We start from the raw sequence: 14,440 nt of genomic DNA on the forward strand, positions 1-14,440 counted from the left end.
CACGGAATGCACGCTTCTGCATTGGAACAAATCGCTTCCCCCGTCTTGCCTGCCAGGGCTGGGTGCCCCTGTGCTCAGATGACGGTGACGTCCCCCTTATCCAGCCGCCGTCATCCCCACCCTGGTCTCCCCACACCCTCCCACCGCATACAGCTTGCCCCTTCACGTTTAACCAATCAACGGGTGCAAGCGGTGGTTTCCGTGCATACTTTTAGGGTGCCGTGGTGGCCAGCGTGGGGGTGACCCCCGCCACCGTGCTGCGGGTGAAAGGTCGCGTGGTGGTCTTGAGGGTCGAGGCACAGGGCACTGCTTGAACCAACGTGGCTGGCAGCCGTAAAGACCACGCAGCGACGCAGACCGACGTAACTACCCAGACCGTCACGGCCACACAAAACTAATTAATTTTTTTATTTTACCAGGTAAGGTCCACTAAGCTATTTAGGTACTTTTCAGAAGCGATCTCGCTATCTCAAATGATAGGTCAACGAAGTGACTTACCGTCGTGTGGAAATTTATAGCAGCCAAATGCTGTAAACGCACATTGATTCTATATGCAGAGGGAAAAAACGGAGGATCCGGAGAAAAATCATCCACGCGATCACGGGGAGAACTCCAAATATATAGGCATCAGGGTCGGGATGGAACTCGCGACAACATGTCTACCAGGTTGAGGTAGTTTACATCTTGCCACGGCCAATGAGACCACCACAGTCACCAGACCCATGCAGCATTGGTGAGCGCCATGGACACATTTTTCGAGCTGGCCCCATCAGCTTTCCAGCACAACATTGTCTTGATGCTCGTTAGTAAGGCTACTAATTATATTACAGGCCCGTAGAATAGGCTGATCCCCGTAAAACCTCCCGAGATAATGCTAAGCTTTTATTTTTCCAAGGTTCACTCTGCTCAGAATTCCCTTCAGCTTCAGGGCTCAGTCGCAGTTTATCCCAGTTGTGCTGCAAGCCCTTTGTGCTGCTGCTTCAAGACATCCTCCGTGAGCTGTTGCTTCGGACGGACGAACGGACGGAGAGAGAGGGAGTGAGGAAGGAAGCGAGGGGAGGAGGCAGCGAGGGAGCAATGGACAGGTAGATGGGAAAATGGATGAACAGATGGGATAATGGAGGGATGAGATGTTACGAGGACAGATTAAATGGTGGTGGGTAGGCGGACAGACGGACTGACTGGTGGCTGGATGGACAGAATAATGGATGAACATGTGACCAGAACGAAGGATGGATGGACAAAATGGATGGTATGATGATGGGTGAATGAATGAATGCGTGGGATGATGGTTGGACAGATGGACAAAGGGATGGAAGGATTGACAGACACATCGACAGAGCGCACAGATGGAGAGATGAACTAGTGTATGGAATGACGGATGGACAGATGGACAGAGAGATAGACAGAATGGTAAACTGATGTACTGTTGAATTATGGATGGATTGATAGGGACACATACTGATTGATCGATGGAGAAAGGAACAGTCGGTGAGAGGAATGCTCAGACAGATAGATCGACCGCAAGATTGTGGATGGAAAGATAAACAGAAAGACAAATGGACGGACAGATAAAGGAACGACGGACGGACTGACGGAGTGATGGACGAACGATTTTGCCGGCCCGTGTCGATGAGCAGGGTCATCCTGACCGCAGGACGCGGTGACGAAGGAACCTCATGGGGGGACAGCGAGCGTCGTGGCAGGAAGGGTCCCAGGCGGCAATATGGCCACTCACCTGCACGGCTTCGCCCAGATGGGAATGCCTCTGCAGCGCCAGTGGAATTTTAACGAGCTCATATTTGTGTAATTCTGTTGGAACTCGCTTACCGTCTAATGATTACAGCTAATGAAGCATTGGCTGCTTCTGTTTTATTTTTAACTTCACTAGGTGGCTTTGATTAGAGTTCTGGGCAGTGAGAGGTTGGCTTTTTTTTACTTTACACAACTGCAGTTAATCAACGGGGCCCCTTGTATGGTACCTCGCGTCCGGCCTGGGTGCTGTGTTGGCAGATCGGCGGCGAAACGGCTCAAAAAAGAGAGGAGAGGGACAACAATCGTGAGAGTAATTTAAACTTTGTCGGGCGCCACCGAGAAGCGAGGGATCGACTCGAGAGGAGGAGTCACAGAAAAGCGAGAAGGCAGCCAGGCGATGAGCCGCTCCTGGCAACAATTCCCCAAGCTTTAGCGGTTCTCTATATATTGAGATGTTTTCAGCCAATTATACATTTGGGGGGGAAGCCGTAGCACTCGGAGAAAATCCACGCGAGCGAGTGGGGGGGGGGGGGGGGGGCAACACTCTGCCCCATGCAGGAGGGGCAGATAGAGAATAGTCCATACTGCTGTACTCTGAGCTAAGCGAGTAAGTCACCCTGAGGGCTGACTTTTTAAGAAGTCACCAGGAGTGACTGTCGTGCCCTTTTGGCAAGCCCCTTCGTTGCCACGCCTCAGCGCGTGAACCCTGGGGCCCTGGCTGTGATCCTCCCACCGCCGCGGCACGATGTCCGACGTTTCGTTCCGCGTGCTGGGAGCGTCTTCAGGAATTGCTAAATTGCAAGATTTGGGTTCCTTGAAGAAGCTGCCAGCGAGCGTCCCGGTGCGGAACGTCGGACTTCGCACCAAAAGCCGCACGCGGTCGGCGCAACACCCGAATACGCGTCGGGAGAGCAACGCGGACAGCGCCCCCCGCGCGCAAGGCCGACGGGGTGGTGACGCCGCTTCCGTTTCCCCCCAGGGAACCTCACCAAGCACGTCAAGTCCAAAGCTCACAGCAAGAAGTGCCTGGAGATGGGAATCAGCGCGATGATGGGAGACGACCCCGGGGAGCAAGGTGAGGCGGAGAGGGGGTAGGGGGGGAGTTAGCCCCCACTCGTACCCCATCATAATTCCCTACAGTCCTTAGCACCCTCATGTCATCCCCTTCACATTCTCTCACAACTGACTGTCTCTAGCGCCTCTTGTGTCCCAGAGTCCCGAAGAGTGCGTGGACCAAAGGAAATATCGATGGTAGCTTGGATGCATACATTTAATCATACGCAGCAGCAGCAGCGATTAGCTATCCACTGCTGCATGAAAGCTTCTCCTCACGCCGTCAGAATCCCCACCGCAGTCTCTCCACGTAACAATCCTGCCTGTAGCTCCTCCAACGGGCCGATGGCACGACTCCGTCTCCACGGTGAGCGTCGTCTTGGGGCGTGGTTCTCTGTTGTTCGGCTCGACCGAAAATAAAAAGCAGAAACGTCTTTAATTTAAGCAGGAAGGCCTCGATTGAGCCGCGAGGGCGGCGAGGAATTGGCCACAAAGAAAATAGCCAGTTTCAATTTGCAGTCGACCAGGCGACGCCATCAACTCATGGATCGTCCGTCAACAATATCTAATATCTGTCAATCTGATGTTTGTCAGCTGACCTTCGTCCCGGCTCCCAGTCTCCCTTCTCCCCCCCCCCACCCCGAGCCGGCAAAGACAGCGGCACAGTTTTGCCGACAACAGCTGCCAAGATTGAGACCCCCGCATCCTCCCCAGGGTGGCCCTCGTTTCTGCTGATGGTTCCGGGTAGCTTCCACAGGCTTCTTCTCTCTGTTACGTAAGGCCCGGCGGCCTCCGGGGGGAGGGGGGCGAGGGCATGGCTTCTTGGCTTAGTCCTCGCCGCCACGTGTGACTTGGTTGGATAGCAACATGGGGTTCGGTGGAGGGGGGGCGCTGGTCCAACTCGGCAGATACAAACTATTACTAAAAATAGTTTTATTTTACCAGGTAAGGCCCACTGAGTTACGTGGCTCTTTTTCAGAAGTGACCTGGCCGCAATTGATAGCTCAAGGAAGTGGCTTATCACCTGGAAATGTATCGCAGCCAAGTACTCTAAATGCGTGATGTCGATTTTAAATGTGGAGGAAAAAACTGAATGTCCTGGAGAAAAATCCACGCGACCACGGGGATAACATGCAAAATCCAAAAATACAAGCGTCAGGGTCGGGATCGAACCCACTGCCTCCCGTATAAGCAAGATAAGCAAGCAAAACTAATGGTTTTGGTTCACAAGAAGTCCAAGAGGGCCCTGGGTTCATTAAATACATCAAGGTTCAGCTCTAAACTCATAGCCTAAAAAATAACATCTCTAAATTATCAACCTGTCTAACTTCTATCGCGACTTGCTTTTCTCTCTTTCTCGTCCTTTTTCGTCTCCGTTTGCTCGTACCTCACTCCATCTGTGCCTCTCGCTCTTTGCATGCAGAGTGGGTGGGGGGGGTCGGGGGTGTGCTACCCTACTGCGCGAAACAGAAGCCACGTTGAAGGGATTCGACAAGTAGGTTTGCGATATCCGCTGGGCCGTTGTTGAACGAAATTGTCGGCGACGCTCTTTCCCTCTCTCCCTCTATCTGTGAGAGTTCGGAGTGGATTTCTCGTTTTCGTGACGCGGCGCTCACAGCACAATCGGGGTCACATTTGGGTGGGGGCGGAAACTACAGATGTAGAGAGATTCTTGATTGTTATCGTGACCCATATTCTTAGGTTTTTCGGTAAAGTCACGTAGGTTGCCTCCGAAACGTCGTGATTATATTTTTTTACTTTTATTAATTTTTATTTTTATTTTTTACCTACGTGACTTTGCCGAAAAAACCTAAGAATAATGTTATCGTGACCCTCAACCGAGGCAATTCGTTGAATCACGGGGGGGGGGGGGGGGCGGTGAGTGGGTGGGGGGTTAAGAGGGCGGTGGTGTGGAGGGGAAATGTTCTGGTAGGGGTTATGGCAGTGTTTTTTTATTGCAAGGCCCGCGAGACCACTACGGTCTCTTGGTGGCCTTTAGTGCGACCCCTGACGCGCCCCATTATCGCGCTGCTGTCAAACCCCCGATGGGTTTCAAATGTGCGGCGGCCCTCACACACCGATGATGTCTCATCGGCGAAAGCAGCCTCCCCTCTGAAAGTGAGTGAAGACCATTGGGTTAGGGTGGTGGGTAGCGAATCGTTTTATCTTTCCCGGCAATCCTTGCCCACTGACCCGATAGACACCGGGTCCTCGGTTCATCTGTGAAACGTGGCTTTTTTTTATTTGCCTGGCGTTTGGAGATCCATCCACGTGGCCGCGAATCCGTCCACGCGGAGCAAGCAGTGGCGAGATGTTAACTACCTCGCCCGGTGTACAAGATTCCTGGGGTCGATCCCGACCCTGACGCCTGTATATGTGGAGTTTGCACGCTCTCTCTCTCCCCGTGGTAGCGTGAATTTTTATCCGGGTCCTCCGGTTTTTTTCCCCCCTTCAATCTAGAAACCAAAGTGCACTTTAAGCATTTGGCTGCTGTAAATTTCCACGTGATTGGCCACGTGGTTGAGCTTATCATTTGTGGCCATGTCGCTTCTGATCAACAAACAAGAACCGTATAGCCCAGTGGGGCCTCACCCGGTGAAATGAAACGTTCCTGGCTGTATCAGTTTCTTTTGTAGCAGTTTTACGTTGCCCGCTAAGTGAGACGAAGGGAGCTTGCTCGGTTTTTTTTGCGGCCGTGTGGCGCCACCTGCTGTCGACGTTCCGCCGCTGCGGCTGCCTCGCGATGACCCCCCCCCCCCCTCCCTCACCTTTCCTCGTGTGACGCGCGAAACGTTCGCTGCTTCCGCCTCAATGAAGCCGTCCGTTGCTTTCGAACGATGGCGAGGCAGCCAACGACAAAAAACAACAACAAGAAAAAAAAGCAGAGAACGCGTCCAAAAGGACAACCAACCACGGAGACGGAACGACGAGATGAGTTCATCATGTCAGACGCCTCGGTGTTCTGGCACCTTCAGAGGCACTGGAGGGAGTAATTAATGAACAACGATGATGACGACGATGATGACGGTGACGATGATGACGACGACGACGATGATGATAAGGATGATGACGACGATGACGACGACGATGATGACGACGATGATGACGGTGACGATGATGACGACGACGACGATGATAAGGATGATGATGACGATGATGACGACGAAGATGATGACGACGATGATGACGACGATGATGACGACGATGAGGGCTCTTGTCTGCGTCTGTCTCCCGTCTCGTGAAATGCGCAGATCCGGAGTGGCAGCCGTCTCCAGGAGCCAGGGCGGATCACCAGTTTTCCGATGCCGACGACTCGGATCGAGATCGCGACGACGACGACGACGATGAAGACGACGAGGACGATAACGATGAAGGATTGGCGGCTCTCGCGGCCCTCACATCCGACGGGAACCTCCGGAGCGCTTCTCCTCTGGGCAGGTGGCAGCCGCGCGGGACTGGAGAACGCGGGGCCCGTTCCGCCGGAGGGTGGCCAAGCGCCGCCGACGCCGCCTTCGACGACGAAGTCGCCCGCCTGACGTTGAGGCTGCGAGCGCCGCCCCACGGCGCCGCCTCCATCTCCGCCGCGCATCCCTTGCCGCGGACGTGCCTCTCCCCTCCACCGCGGCACGATGCGGCGCCCGCTCTCGCGGTGACGCCCGGCGGAAGCTCGCCATCTCAGTCCTCGAGGGCACTCCCGGGTCGCTCTCTCGCCGGCGGAGGCACGAGGTCGCCGCCGTACGACGCGCGGCCAGGCAAGGGAGTGCCGCTGGCGCCGTCTCCGAATCGCCTCGGCGTTCTGCTCGAGCGCGCGATGCGGGACCGGCCTCGCCTCGCCGGGGGCTGCTCCCTCTCGCCGAGCCGGCCGCGGGCGGTGCCGCGCGATGGCTCGCCTTCCCCCGGTCGGCACGGCGCGTTCCGGACGCACTCGCTGTCGCCGTACCGGCGCGACGTGGCGAGGGACGGGCCCCCGTCCCCCGGCGGCGCAGGCCGCACCCACTCGCTCTCGCCGCGCAGGGGCGGCGCGGCCCGGCTAACCGACGACCCCGCGGTTGTGGCGGCAGCTCCACCACCACCTGCCACGGGGCGATCCCCACCGGCGCTTGCCGCACGCGGCGCTGGCGGCGGGCGGGTGGCGCCTCCGCGGCCGCAGCAGTCTCCGCTCGCAGACGCCGCCCGCTGTGGCCTGACGGCTTCCGCACGGCATTCTGGGAGTTTGTCCGGAGACCCCCCGGGGAGTAAAGGAAGAGGCTCCTCGTGCGAGGAGCAGGCCGCCCAGTGCTACGCTGACGTGAGTTTTGTTTCTCGGTTGTTGATTGTTTTTTTTATGTTTTTTTTTATTCCTCTGATTTCGGATTTAGGATCTTAATTTAGCCTGGAGGAATCTGATGAGCTATGAAGCTCTTTTTCACAGATGTCCAGTATGGGCGGGTCAGAGACCCCTCGTCATAATGCAATCCCCAATGAAGAGTCATCGGGGACTGGGCTGATACCATCAATTCGCTGTACGAGTTTAATCGCGATGCGACTGATACCCAGAATAAAATTCTGCACCTCGGCATTGCCGACTCAGTGCTCCGAGAATAACACGACCACATTCACTCCAGCGGTAACGCTTTTAATCGTACGTCTAACCAACGTATACGCATTAAACACTCGCTGCATTCTTCCAACAAACATCCACCGTCTCGTTCGCAGGTCGGGCCGACGTCCGGCAACGTCGTCCGCGCGCAGCCCCCGGACGATCGCCCCTTCGGCGCCACCCCCGGCGGTCCCGCCCGGCCCTTCCCGAGCGAGCCGCGCCAACTCCCAACCCGCCACCTGCAGCTGCCGAAAGCGCTGCCGCACGCGGTGGCCGTGGTCGGCAGCGTCCACATGATCGACATGAGCAGGGTGGCCCGGGCCGCCGGCTCCGCCTCCTCCTTCTCCTCCTTCTCCTCCTCCTCCCTCGACGAAGAGGCCGCGGTGGCGTTCGCCCCCGAGCGCCTGGCTGAGCCGTCGTTCGCCGGCGCCCCCCGCCGCCCCCGCCGCGGGACGCCGCCCTCGGTCGCCGTGCTTGCCACGACGCCCGTCTGCCCGGACCCGTTCGCGTTCGACTCGGGGGACGCCGCCGTCCGCTTCCGGGCCGAGCCTCCGGAGTTTCGCGCGGCGGCGGCGGCAGCAGCGAGGAGCGGAGGGACGACGACGACGGGGAGGGGGGGAGGCGACCCCTGCGAGCTGGCGCCGCTGCCTCTGTCCGTCGCGTGCGCCGTGGTGGAGGCGGCGCCCCCGAGGTCGCGCCGGCCGGAGGAAGGCGGAATGCACGGCTCCGCACGGAGGCCCCTGCCGGTCAGCGCCGGGGTATCGGAGACGGCGGCGACGACGTGACCGGGGGAACGGGGGTGGGGGGGCGGTGAAACCTCTCACCGGATATTAGAATGGAGCAGGCACGTGACTCGTAACCCCAGCCGGAGCCGTAGCAGCGAGAGGCGTGATCGATGTGGTGTGCCGGGGGGTGCGGAATTATTTTTGAGATTGCCGTCAACGGACAAATCCGGCCGAAACGAATCCCTGGACGTAACATTCCACCTCGTTGAGCTCACGACACCGGTTTGCATCGCAAGTGACGGTTAATGCTGCCCACGGAGAACTGGTAAATGGGGGCACGTGTTATCTTGGCTCGGTTGGTGAAACGCGAAGACTTTGAAACCGTAATGGACAATGCAACATGCACCAGGAGGAGTCTTATAAAGTTAGTGACATCATTCAAGCATTTCGGGGTTGTTCTGTTTTGTAATTCCCCCAACTGTGCCATCGCGGTCACGTCTTGAGACAAAATATCAATTTGCATCTCTCATAGAGAAGTGCAACCTCTTCATATTAGGGAGTGGCCCACTGTGGAAGTGGATACCACAGAACTATGTCTGAGATACCTACAAATGGACCCTCGTTTCACAGAGTAGGGGGCAGCACTATCCGATCTGCACTACATATGAGTCATGTTCGTCGCATGGCAGTCGACGCCACCTTCGACGGCGGTTATTGGTGAACGGGCTAACACCATCCAGTCACTCCACTTGAATCCTGGTTTAATCACAGACGGCTGCCTGGATTTGAACACAGGATCTCAGCTGCGCCAGCTCACTGCTCTAAAACTCCGAGCCACTCGGCCACTTCAAAGGTTGTTTTCTTTTAAATAATAATAAAGTTGACAATGATACACAACCGATCAGCACGGTTGACTATGTACGGTGCGAAAGAAGTTCAACACGCATACGTGCCGGCCTTCATAAGTGCTCTCTAACAACACGCGAACCCCACAAATTCAGCTGGTGTGTGCCACTCACCGTGCCGTGCGGTGTCGCTCTCCGTCCTGCCGTGCTTGCGGTGCCCGCGCAGAATCCCAAATGTCTTGCCCTGCATGCATTGGTCTCTGTATCTATCCTCTTCTCGTGCCGCTCCACCAATAATGCGCGTTCCGAGCGCTGGCGTCCGTCGCGTGCCAGAGATATTTTTTGGGACGTGTGGCTCGAGGGGACGAGGAGACGGAACACCGCCGGTGGACCGCGCTTGAGGGCCCAACAAACACCACCAGGGCCGCCCCGATGAGGGAAGCAAAAGGAGGATTTTGCCACAGGCCACAAACAAAAGAAAAGCTCAAGCAACGGGCCTAATTTTTTTTTGCGAATGAATAAGGGGCAGCCCCAACATGGCATTCTAACCTTGGGGCCCTCCAAGCCAAAGCTTCCAGGAACCTCCGATTAGCACGGTTAGCTACGTACGGTGCGAAAAAAAGTTCAACACACGTACAACCTGAGCGCCACCTGTCACTGCCATAAACCTTCCAGGGGGATTCTTTCAAATGAGGAATAATGACGATTATTTTTATTGGTCTCGTTTCGCATTGCATTCCTTTTGCTTGTGATGGCCTTGCGCGTCGACCGCTCGGTGTGAGGGGCAGGTGTGGTTCGAGCCCCCCACCCGGGGAAAGGGAACTTTACCCCGTGACGCCAGCTGGGGGAAAAGTGAGTTAACGAGCAGCTCAAAGCTTCTCTGGACAGCGTGGTGCGTTTACAGCACTTGCGCGGCCGTCAAGTTTGTGCAACGCGATCGTGTAAGATTTACTGGCTGCCACTAAAAGGAGGTGGAAATGGGTAATTGCCGCCTGTAAATGTCACCGTCAGTGGTGGGTGTGTGTGTGTGAGAGAACGGGTGGTGGAGCGGTCGTGTAGCAGTCAGCGCGCTGCTCTATGAAGCCGGCCACCCGAGTTCGATTCCCGCTCACGGAAAACAGCAGTGGCGATTATCTGAACCGGTCTTGGGCCTCCACCCCTAGGTTGACTCGGCCTCAAATGAGTACCTCGTGTCGTGTGTCAAAACATCACCGCTGGGGAGACAAAGGCGGCTGGGAGTGGTGCTGGCCACCCACCCCCTCGTGTACCGTGACGGCCTTCACAGGTGCTCGCTAACAGCACTTGTCCCAACAGTCGGTTAAGGCTACACGGGGGAATCTTTGTCTTTGGACACGGGTGAGTGTGAAGTTTCGGAGCCACGAGCGTGCGAGTTTGTTTCTTTGTGTGTGTTCCTTACGAGGGGTTAAGGGAGAGAACATTGGACAGTTAAAGCCGTTAAATTGCCGCGAGACTGGAGGGTGTGAGCGCGCTCGATGGCGTGACGGGCGTGCGATGATGGGACGCCGCTGCTTACGCAAACGCGTTCAGACTCGAGGGTGCCCTGTTGTTTTGTTGGCGTTATTGTGACTAGCAAGAATTATTTCTTCGCGTTTTTTTTCTTTCTCAAAGTGTCACGCTTAGCTACGTGACGTTCTAGTGACTTTGAACATCCGAGGCCGGTTGCATAAACACCCTGAAGTGATATGTGTTTCCCCCTCTTGGAGAAGAAACACATTGTTTGGTGATGTTGCTGCGGCAGTGGTGCACAAGCACAAGTAATAAAAAAAACTAAACACATTTTTTCAATGACACTGCGAACTTAAATGGAAAAATTATATAGTAGGCGACGTTTCAGACAATGGCCCTCCTTCATTTCATTTACACGCGATGAATAAGCGCCGGTGCCCAAAACGTCCGCGTGTTCTTTTTCAACGTGTTCATGGCATTGTTCTTGACGAATGCGAGTTTTTATTATCTGAAGTGCAGGGTGTCTGTGCGCCACGTACGTGTGCCCCCTTACCCCCCTCCCCACCTCCCCTCCCCACCCCCCCGCTTCTTTCCCGGTGAGTGTAATGATCCACCGGCGCACTTTCGTGGCAAATCATTGCCGGCAAATCGACACCGGCAAGTGGTGAAGGAGGAACTTTGCGTCGATCGCAATCGCACGGCCGGTTGCGCACTCCCACATTGCCTGTGACCTGCCCGCCAGCCATGGCCGATGAGCACGCTTGGCCACGTACGGTGCGAAAGAATCTCAGCTCTGCAATGATCGCTGCTTGCCAGGTGCGGGGAGAAAAGCGACGGAGCTCTTGGCACTCACCCGAGCGGCAGACGTCCGCTGAGGATGTATCGTGCCCGTGCGTGCAAGCGTGCGCGCGCGCGCGCGCGCGTGTGATATGCGGGGAGCGGTGCCGTGGCGGTCAGCGCATCGGCGCTCGGAAAGAACCCGGCCACTCGGGTTCGATTCCCGTTGCACGGTCGATGCCGGTGGCGAATATTTAAATCGCTCCTGGGCCCCTCCTCGAGGTCAACTCGGCCTTAAAACGAGTACGTGGTGTGGAGACAAAGGCGGCCTGGGGGTGGCGGTAGCCACCCAATCCCCTCGTGTATGCCGTTCCGGCCTGCTCGCTAATAGCACTTGCCTCAACAGTCTGCTCCAGGCTATACGAGAGGGATCTTTGTCTTTTGTTTGTCTTTTGTGATATGCACTAGAGGCTTGGCACACGACGCCGTGGTAAAGTCGCCACCCTCGAGTGGAGACTGATACCGGGGTTGCACGCTGGTCGTGACGTGATGCTATTTGTAGCGTAGAGCAACGTGCGCTGTTGCTTTGTGACACGCGGCATGGAGAAGCGATGGTGTCCCTACGCTTGAATGTAAAGCCCTGCTGGAGCCAGCCTACGGTTGCCACCTCATGGGTACAATAACGACCGGGCGGGGGGGAGGTAGGGGAGACATCACACGGGAAAGAAGAAACATCCGGCGTTAATCTTTATTGAGTGGGTGTCTTAATCGCGCAACCGACACAAACAACGACTTTTAATCTCCCGGAAGGAGTTCTAACACGTAGGCGTTCAGCGAGCAATATTATTTCTGGCAAATCGCCTGATGAAGCTATCCATGCTTGGACCACTTCTGACACCAGATGTAGTAAGTTGATGAGGAGACGATGAGGAAGTTGAGACACACTGTTTATTAACTCCGGGACAGATACAATAGTTGAAGGGGTATCGGCCCCTTCACCCGTACTATGGGAAACCCACCCTAGTACTAAGCCCTCTGTCCTGTCCCCCAGTCCTCCTCTACTGGGCTACGGGAGGCTGACTGATCTGGCCCTGGCAAGCACAGATCTCGGCACCAGCTAACCAGCCTTGCCCTGATAAGGGCAGCGGTCTGGAAGCTCTTGGGCCGCGCCACTGGCTTACCCGGCTCGGCCCTTATAAGGACGGCGAGACCGGGGAGTCCCAGGGCCTAATCTCCGAGTCTTGGATCTTCACTGGTCAGCTTCGTGTCGAACTGCCTCGAGCTCTTTGGGTTCCACCTTTTATAGGGATCGCCTCCGAGGGCTGGGGGCGTGGGCAATAACTGATGCGGACGTCGGTGTGACCCCCCGTGTATGTGAGTGCCGACAGCCCTGTGTTTGTTGTCCGCCGTTTCTCCCGTAATAACCCCTACACAATCACCAGCCAAACGTCGTAGTCGAATTGTGAATGTTGTGGGTTCACTCTTCCAACGCACAACCGACGCGCTGAAGTCGTAACTCGCTGGCGCGTCCTGTTCACTCGGCAAAACCTCATCAATTGGCTGCGTCGGGTGGTGGGCGCTGGCTTTAACGACGACACATTTACATGCACGCGATCTCCCGCGAGGATTTTTGTTCGCAGCGTCCCCAGCACATTTGCGAACACTCGACAAGAGGGACGATCCTGGTCAAGCCAGGACAGGTGGCAACCCTAGGTGGAGTGCGGGATGGAGAGTTGGTGGGTCACCCCCTACCCCTCACCCCCTGATGCTGTGCGTCCTGTGGGGGCTCCAGACGGTGGGTCACGTGTGTGTGTTTGCGGGCAAGAGGGAGGCGCTGGGCGCTGCCAGTTCGTCGACGTTTTGTCCTGCAGTTATGGTAGAAAATAAAAAAGAGTAACAGTTATTACAAAGAAAGCTAGGCAGACACCTTCGTTTTATATACTTAAATAGATCTATATATATATGTGCCTGTATAATAAGCAAATGCACAAGGGATATATTGCACTGAACACACGGATTTGTCAAATCTACGACGATGTCCTCTCTTGTGTTCACCAAATCCATCCACGAGTGGGATTTTGGGGAGTTGTTCATGGCTGCAAATGCACGTGACTTTACCCCACTAGTGACGTCAAAATGAAATGACCCCGGCTTGACCCTGGCGTGTCCTCTCCAACGTGACCCCGATATGACCTTGTGTGACTCCCGCTGCTTGGAATCGACAGAAACGCGAGAAATACAAATCACACGGTGCAACGTTTTTTGGTATTGGGTGTCAAATATTTTCCTGACATGTAAAACGATGAAATAAGAATATACAATACAATACATATGAGTGTTTTAATGATATATGTACAACTGTATATGCACATGTGTACATACTGCGCGTGTGTATATATTTATATATGTGTGCAATATATCGAGTGAATTGAATATATACTCATGCAAATATACACAATGAATGGCACACAGTGGCATTTACCGGCAACCCATGATGGATGAGTTAAACTTTTTTTTTTTATTTTATCTCGCGTCGTTGTGTATTTTTAGACTTGTACATGCCAAAGTGTTGTGCAATTCCTCAACATAAAATACGATTTTTCGTGCTGGTTGTTTTTTTACATACATGTGAAAATATTGATCGTTGCCATAATGGAATATGTGAAGTTTTGGTGATTATAATTTAAGTGATACCTATAAATCCCCCAGCTTACGTAAGTACTTTACTGCAATTTAAAATTGACTGCGAGCTCCCTTTACGCTTGTAAGGTCTTACCGCGTGCGCGCGTGTGTGTACGTGCACTGTTTAGTATACGTAGGAGTGGTGGTGCAGCGGTTAGCGCGCTGCGCTCCAAGTCCAGCGACCCGAGTTCGATTCCCGCTCACGGCCAACACCAGTGACGATTATCTGAACCGGTCCTGGGCCTCTCCTATGTCGATTCAGAGTACCTTGTGGGGTGTGTATAACATATCACCAATAGGGAGACAAATGCGGCCGGGCGTGGTGCTGGCCACCCACCCCCTCGTGTGTCGTGCCGGCCTTCATAGGTGCTCGCTCACAGCACTTGCCCCAGCAGTCTGTTAAGGCTATATGGGGGATCTTTGTATATTGTAACAGATGAAGATGTAGAACCAGCCGTCCTCCGCACGTGTCACATGTGAATGTATGCCCACCCCATGATAACGACTTCTTTGGTACAAATAAATTTTACCCGTAAGTAACGGACGGTGGCAAGCCT

General features: G+C 55.0%; 1 protein-coding gene across 1 annotated transcript in view; it reads left to right on the forward strand.

Annotated features, from left to right (window-relative positions):
• LOC133352839 (human immunodeficiency virus type I enhancer-binding protein 2 homolog) overlaps window positions 1–9,009 on the forward strand; it is a 39,496-nt gene extending 30,487 nt beyond the window's left edge. The window contains 3 exon segments of the mRNA XM_061568791.1: window positions 2,735–2,830; window positions 6,060–7,096; window positions 7,504–9,009. Coding sequence (XP_061424775.1) covers window positions 2,735–2,830; window positions 6,060–7,096; window positions 7,504–8,172 — 1,802 coding nt within the window. The 3' untranslated portion in view covers window positions 8,173–9,009.
• Window positions 9,010–14,440: the final 5,431 nt, after the last annotated feature.

Source organism: Lethenteron reissneri, chromosome 42 (assembly GCF_015708825.2).
Source record: "Lethenteron reissneri isolate LAM-NWPU_2019-01 chromosome 42, ASM1570882v1, whole genome shotgun sequence".
In the NCBI taxonomy this organism is placed as follows: Eukaryota; Metazoa; Chordata; class Hyperoartia; order Petromyzontiformes; family Petromyzontidae; genus Lethenteron; species Lethenteron reissneri.